Source organism: Cebus imitator, unplaced genomic scaffold (assembly GCF_001604975.1).
Source record: "Cebus imitator isolate Cc_AM_T3 unplaced genomic scaffold, Cebus_imitator-1.0 Scaffold311, whole genome shotgun sequence".
In the NCBI taxonomy this organism is placed as follows: domain Eukaryota; kingdom Metazoa; phylum Chordata; class Mammalia; order Primates; family Cebidae; genus Cebus; species Cebus imitator.
The window spans coordinates 1,063,380-1,071,187 of NW_016107626.1; the positions used below are offsets into that span (position 1 = coordinate 1,063,380).

Sequence of the window (7,808 nt, forward strand, 5' to 3'; positions counted from 1 at the left end):
CTTAAGATTGACTTGGCTATGTGGACTCTTTTTTGCTTCCATATGAAGTTTAAGGTAATTTTTTTCCAATTCTGTGAAGAAAGTCAATGGTAGCTTGGTAGGGATAGCACTGAATCTATAAATTACTTGGGGCAGTATGGCCACTTTCACGATATTCTTCCTAACCACGAACATGGAATGTTTTTCCATCTGTTTGTGTCCTCTCTTATTTCCTTGAGCAGTGGTTTGTAGTTCTCCTTGAAGAGGTCCTTCACATCCCTTGTTAGTTGTATTCCTAAGTATTTTAGTCTCTTTCTGGCAATTGTGAATGGTAGTTCATTCTTGATTTGACTCTCTTTAAGTCTGTTATTGGTGTATAGGAATGCTTGTGATTTCTGTACATTGATTTTGTATCCTGAGACTTTGCTGCAGTTGCTTATCAGTTTACAGAGATTTTGGGCTGAGATGATGGGGTCTTCTAAATATATAATCACGTCATCTGCAAACAGAGACAACCTGACTTCCTCCTTTCCTAACTGAATACCCTTTATTTCTTTTTCTTGCCTGATTGCTCTGGCTAGAACTTCCAATACTACATGGAATAGGAGTGGTGAGAGAGAGCATCATTGTTTAATGCCAGATTTCAAGGGGAATGCTTCTAGTTTTTGCCCATTCAGTATGATATTGGCTGTTGGTTTGTCGTAAATAGCTTTTATTATTTTGATATACATTCCATCGATACCTAGTGTCTTGAGTTTTTAGCATAAAGGGCTGTTGAATTTTGTCGAAGACCTTCTCTCCATCTATTGAGATAATCATGTGGTTTTTGTCTTTGGTTTGGTTTTTGTCTTTGGTTCAGTTTATGTGGTGAATTACGTTTACAGACTTGTGTATGTTGAACCAGCGTTCCATCCCCAGGATGAAGCCTACCAGATAATGATGGATAAGCTTTTTAGTGTGCTGCTGCAATCATTTTGCCAGTATTTTATTGAAGATTTTTGCATCGATTTTCATCATGGATATTGGCCTGAAGTTTTCTTTTCCTGATGAGTCTCTACCAGGTTTTGGTATTGGGATGATGTTGGTCTCATAAAATGATTTGGGAAGGATTCCCTCTTTTTGGATTGTTTGGAATAGTTTCAGAAGGAGTGGTACCAGCTCCTCTTTGTATGTCTGGTAGAATTCGGCTGTGAACCCATCTGGACCTGGGCTTTTTTTGGTTGGTAGGCTATTAATTGCTGCCTCAACTTCAGCCCTTGTTATTGGTCTATTCAGGGTTTCAACTTCTTCCTGGTTTAGGCTTGGGAGGGTGTAAGTGTCCAGAAATTTATCCATTTCTTCCAGGTTTACTGGTATATGTGCATAGAGTTGTTTGTAGTAATCTCTCACGGTAGTTTGTATTTCTGTGGAATCTGTGGTGATATCCGCTTTATCATTTTTTATTGCATCTATTTGATTCTCCTCTCTTTTCTTTTTCATTGATCTGGCTAGTGGTCTATTTCGTTGATCTTTTCAAAAAACCAGCTCCTGGATTTATTAATTTTTTGAAGGGTTTTTGTGTCTCTATCTCCTTCAGTTCTGCTCTGATCTTAGTTATTTCTTGTCTTCTACTAGCTTTTGAGTTTTTTTTTTATCTTGCTCCCCTAGCTCTTTCAATTGTGACGATAGGGTGTCGATTTTAGATCTTCCCTTGCTTCCCATGTGGGCATTTATTGCTATAAATTTTCCTCTAGACACTGCTTTAAGTGTGTCCCAGAGATTCTGGTACATTATGTCTTTGTTCTTGTTGGTTTCAAAGAAGATCTTTATTTCTGCCTTCATTTCATTGTTTATCCAGTCATCATTCAAGAGCCAGTTTTCAGTTTCCATGAAGTTGTGGAGTTCTGAGTTAGTTTCTTAGTACTGAGTTCTAATTTGGTTGCACTGTGGTCTGAGACACTGTTATGATTTCTGTTCTTTTGCATTTGCTGAGGAGTGATTTACTTCCGATTATGTGGTCAATTTTAGAGTAGGTGTGATGTGGTGCTGAGAAGAATGTATAGTCTGTAGATTTGGGGTGGAGAGTTCTGTAAATGTCTATTAGATTTGCTTGGTCCAGATCTGAGTTCAAGTCCTGGATGTCCTTGTTAATTTTCTGTCTCATTGATCTTTCCAATATTGAGAGTGGAGTGTTAAAGTTTCCCACTATTATTGTATGGGAGTCTAAGTGTCTTTGTAGGTCGTTAAGAACTTGCTTTATATATCTGGATGCTCCTGTATTGGGTGCATATATATATTTAGGATCCTTAGCTCTTCTTGTTGCATTGATCTTTTTACCATTATGTAATGCCCTTGACTCTTTATATTTTTGTTGGTTTAAAGTCTATTTTATCAGAGACTAGGATTGCAACTCCTGCTTTTTTTTTTGCTCTCCATTTGCATGGTAAATCTTCCTCTATCCCTTTCTTTTGAGCCTGTGTGTATCCTTGCATGTAAGATGGGTTTCCTGGATACAGCGCACCAATGGGTTTTGACTTTTTAACCAATATGCCAGTCTGTATCTTTTGATTGGGGCATTTAGCCCATTTACATTTAAGGTTAATATTGTTATGTGTGAATTTGATCCTGCCATTTTGATGCTAGCTGGTTGTTTTCCCCATTAGTTGATGCAGTTTCTTCATTGTGTCAATGCTTTTTACCATTTGGTACATTTTTGGAGTGGCTGTTACTGGTTGTTCTTTTCTATGTTTAGTGCTTCTTTCAGGAGCTCTCATAAGGCAGGCCAGGTGGTAACGAAATCTCTGAGCAATTGCTTGTTTATAAAGGATTTTATTTTTCCTTCACTTATGAAGCTTAGTTTGCTGTATATGAAATTCTAGGTTGAAAGTTCTTTTAAGGATGTTGGTTATTGGCCCCCACTCTCTTCTGGCTTATAGGGTTTCTATCAAGAGATCCACTGTGAGTCTGATGGGCTTCCTTTTCTGGGTAACCTGACCTTCCTCTCTGGTTGCCCTTAGCATTTTTTCCTTCATTTCAACCCTGGTGAATCTATTATGTGCCTTAGGGTTGCTCTTCTTGAGGAATATCTTTGTGGTGTTCTCTGTATTTCCTGGAATTGAATATTGGCCTGCCTTGCTAGGTTGGGGAGGTTCTCCTGGATAATATCCTGAAGAGTGTTTTCCAGCTTGGATTCATTCTCTCTGTCACATTCAGGTACACCCATTAAACATAAATTAGGTCTGTTCACATAATCCCATATTTCTTGGGGGCTATGCTCATTTTTTATTCTCTCTTCTCGAATCTTGCCTTCTCATTTTATTTCATTGAGTTGATCTTCAATCTCTGATATCCTTTCTTCTGCTTGGTCAAATCGGCTATTGAAACTGGTGTATGCTTCGTTAAGTTCTTGTGTTGTGTTGTTCAGCTCCATCAATTCATTTATATTATTCTCTAAGCTATTTATTCTTGTTAGCATTTTGTCAAACCTTTTTTCAAGGTTCTGTTTCTTTGCATTGGGTTAGAACATGTTCTTTTAGCTCAGAGAAGTCTGTTATTGCCAATTTTCTGAAGCCTGTTTCTGTCAATTCATCAGACTCATTCTCCATCTAGCTTTGTTCCCTTGCTGGTGAGGAGTTGCAATCCCTTGGAGAAGGAGAGGCATTCTGGGCTTTGGTGTTTTCATCCTTTTTGTGCTGGTTTCTTCCCATGTTTGTGGATTTATCTACCTGTGTGGTCTTTGTAGCTGGTGACTTTCCGACGGGGTCTCTGAGTGGACATCCTTTTTGTTGATGACGAAGTTATTTGTTTTTTAGTTTTCCTTCTAATAGTCAGGTCCCTCTGCTGTAGGACTACTGGAGGTCTACTCCAGACCCTGCTTGCCTGGGGATCACCTGCAGTGACTGCAGAACAGTAAGGGTTACTGCCAGTTTCTTCTTCTGTTATCTTTGTCCCAGAAGGATACCCACCAGATGTCAGCCTGAGCTCTCCTTTATGAGGTCTCTTTGGATATACAGGGGCTGGGGAGCTGCTTGAGGAGACAGTTTGTCCCTTATAGGAGCTCAAGTGCTGAGCTGTGAGCTCCACTGTTCCGTTCAGAGCTGCTGGGCAGGTACATTTAAGTCTGCTGCAGCAGAACTCATAACCGCTTTTTTTCCCCAGGTGTTCTGTCCTGAGAAGGTGGGGCTTTATAAGTTCTTGACATGCTGCTGCGTTTTTTCATAGATGCCCTGCCCAGTGAGGAGGTAGCCTAGTCAGTCTGCCAGCAGAGGCATTGCTGAGCTGACGTGGGCTCTGCCCAGCTGGTGTGTGAATTTCCTTGAGGTTTTTGTTTATAGAGGTATAGTTAGAACTGCCTTGGTAAGGGCGGTCTGCCTCAGTAATGGTGGACTGCCTCAACAATGATGGATACCCTTCCCCCCACAGAGCTGGACCGTCCCAGGTCCAGCTGTGCTTGCTGTGAAACTCTCAATCCAGAGCATTTCAGATTGCTGGTCTTTGTGGGGGTGGGACCCGCCAAGCCAGATCACCTGGCTCCATTTCAGCCCCCCCTTTTCTTTTCAGTTGAATGGGTGACTCTCTCCCAGGCGCTCTAGGCAACAGTTGAAATGGCACCAAGATTTGTGTGAGTTTTTGTGTGGAGACCTACTGCACTGGCTGAAAAGGCCATGCTGAAGACTCGTGGTGTTTTCCACCCAGGAATCTCCTGGTCTGTGGGCAGTAAAAATTCGTTTGGAAATGCGGTGATCACTCACCCTGTGTTCTCGCTGGGAACTGCACTTCAGAGCTGTTCCTATTCAGCCATCTTCCCGTATGTTCTTATACATAACAGGTAGTAAGTTATTACTTAATATCCCCTTAAGATTAGAGTGCAGACATGGTTTACTTGTCTTGATAGAAATGTAGCAAAAATGAACCTTCTCTAAAATACTGTATGATTTCAGAAATTCCAGTATCATTGGAGCCAGCCTGGGAAATCTGTGCCGCTGAACTAAGAAGGTTGCTCTGGGGTGACCCAGTAAGTAGAAAGACAGTATCAGATAGATGACTACCTTAGAAGACAGAGATCCATGGAACTGGTGGGAAATTGTACAGAGGGACACAGGTAGGGACGCTATGAAGAACGGAAGACAATTTCTGAAAACAGCAAGTCGATTTTTTAAAAATCAGAGCATAGCCTAAAAGATTATTAGGTTTTGTGCTCCCAGAAAATAAATGAATAGCTCAGAGAAATTATGTGAAATTATTCTAAATACCAAAGAAAGCAATTTAAAATTTAAATTTAAAGACAGATCTGTGTTTGGACAAAAAGGACCTTATTTCCCCTGGGACTGAGGAAGTAAATAGTAGCTAAGATAAGAAAGGGAAAATAACATATTAGGAACTAAGCAAAAAGGGACCCAAAGAATATGATTAAAGAAAACAGCCAAATTAGGAACAGAAAGTGAGTTTCATGTTTAAAAAAGTTTTTTAAAGGACACTGGTCAAGACAAATAATGTCTAATTATACACAATTGCAAATTATCTCTTAAATATCATTTGCACATTGAGATGCTCAATTGTGTGAACATTTTACACTGACTCTAGAAATTTGGTTACCCAGGTATCAGCATTACTACAAAAGATAAATGAAAATAAAAGCCTACAAAACCTGGATTATTTTAGAAACATCAAAAAGCAGATTGCATTACTTGCAATGGAAATTTATTCTAATTTAACAATTTTTCTTAATCTGCATTTTGATAGTTATGAAAAAAATGATTTACCCATAAATGTTACAAAAAGTAAAATTGTCTCCCCTGGAAGTCTGGTGGCAAAGCAGCTATTGTCTTAGAGATGTTCTCCAGAGATGATTAATCTGAAAATGAAAGTGGGAGCTCTAATAATGACGAGTAACAGTTACAACAGAAGACAGTCTCTTCCAACTCATTTACATACTTTCTTGCAAAACCTTGTCAAGGTTAAATGCATTCATCCAAAAATACTTGAGATGCTACTGTGTTTTAAGGCTGTGCTAGGATGCGCAGGAAAATAAATGTTGAATAAAAGTCTATGGTTATAGTCCAAGAGGGAAAAAATCAAAATAACCATTTATTAAAAAGTAAGAATTATAAGAGATGTACAAACAGTTCTATATGCATATTTGAAAGGAAAGAGTGGGAGGAACTCAAAAAGAAGAGATAGGAACTGCATGGTTCATTAATTCTACACATATTTACATGCCTGATACGTGCCTCGTATTGTTCTATCCAAGCTAGGACTAGGAAGAGGTGAGGGAGGACTTTAAGGAGGAATTCTCAGAGTCTGGGCCCTGAATTAGAAAGCAAGGTATTACACATGTTAAATATGTAGCAATTAATCAAGCTTTCTTTCTTCCTTATGTTATCAAGTAGGCATCTTATGGGTATGCAGAAAGCAAAGCACATTGAAAGCTCACCATTTTTTTTTGTTTCAAATCCCAGGAATTAAGTTCGGAAGTCAATTCTTTCTCTGCTTTTCTATGACTTTTCACATTATTGCTAGTGGAAGGATTTTTATCACAAGTAGCAGTATTCACATCTTTTGACAATATGCATTTCTTCCTATAAATCAGCGATTCTTCAATTGTCTTATTTAAGAGAACTGATTTAAAAGTAGTTTCAGATTCAACAGGCCAATCACTCTGCTTGATATTTTCAGTATTTTTCTGCTCTGAATATTTAGGATGATTTTGCTGTTGACTGTGTTTTTTGCAATCTTCAACTTCTGCTTTATCTATTTTGATATGGTTGGTTCGTTCTTTCTTATATTTTACTTTTGCTGTTTCTTCAGAATTATTATCAGATATTGAAGAGTATGATTTTTGTTTAGGTTTTTTATTTATAACAATATCTAATGGGGAAAATGAGAAATTGTTATTTAATAAGTTGACAATATGTAAAATTTGTTCAATTTATTTTAATGATTGTTAGACATTTGAGAAAATTAACACTGAACTATTACATACAGATAAAACTGTAAGTTTTACCTTGATTAAAGGTGTCTCCTGATGAAATACTTGCTCTTTGGTTACTACATAGTTCAATGTTTGTTACAGGTGTCCAACATGCCCATTTGCTGTGCATTTTATTTCCACAGATGTTGTCTAAAACACCAGGTAATCTAAAAAATGAATTAATTTTCTTAATATGTTAACAAAACATTAGCCTATGACTTTCAGGCCTTGATTTTTAATGTAGTCAATGTTTACCGAAAGAAATGTATTATATGTGTGTAAATAATGCATAAATACATCTTATCTTACATGTTCTACTGTATATTTAAACTAAGTTTCTACACATTTATTATTTATACATTTTAAAAATTTCATTCACTTTATGTCTCTCAACTTGAAAAGTTATATTGGTCTATAAGGGGGGAAAAAACAAACATATACATCATTCTCCATTGTGCTGTCATAATAACACCCGGGAGATGATTAATGCTATATTCTAAATTTAAAGTCCTTTTCCTTCAAATCAGTTATATGCACTAAAAAGGGCATTGATAGATACTAAATGATTTGATGATTTTCTCATACTTACGTAGAATGATCTCTTTTTTCCACTGCCTGTGAATCAGGTATAACATCCTGGAGTTCATCTAAGTAAAAAAATTCAATAATGTTTTCATTTTTTTCATGCAGTTGGCAGAAGGGTTAGTATCTAAGTCTATAAAAGTTCACATATTGGGAGGAATGGATTGATTTTGCTTCGTCTCTCAGACCCAGACTTCTGGGGAACAGAGGTTGTGTATTTCCTTGTAACCTCAAAAGTTCCTTGCACAAAGCCAAACAAATTCTTTGTACATCTTTTCCTTTTTTTTTTTTTTTTTTT

At 37.6% G+C, this 7,808-nt stretch overlaps 1 protein-coding gene across 1 annotated transcript in view; it reads right to left on the reverse strand.

The window, feature by feature from the left end:
• Window positions 1-7,808, reverse strand: part of SYCP2 (synaptonemal complex protein 2) — a 76,763-nt gene that overhangs the window by 33,017 nt on the left and 35,938 nt on the right. Inside the window, exons 19-21 of the mRNA XM_037729589.1 lie at window positions 7,518-7,584; window positions 6,962-7,095; window positions 6,392-6,825 (exon numbers count right to left, since the gene is read on the reverse strand). Coding sequence (XP_037585517.1) covers window positions 6,392-6,825; window positions 6,962-7,095; window positions 7,518-7,584 — 635 coding nt within the window. The remainder of the gene's footprint in view (window positions 1-6,391; window positions 6,826-6,961; window positions 7,096-7,517; window positions 7,585-7,808) is intronic.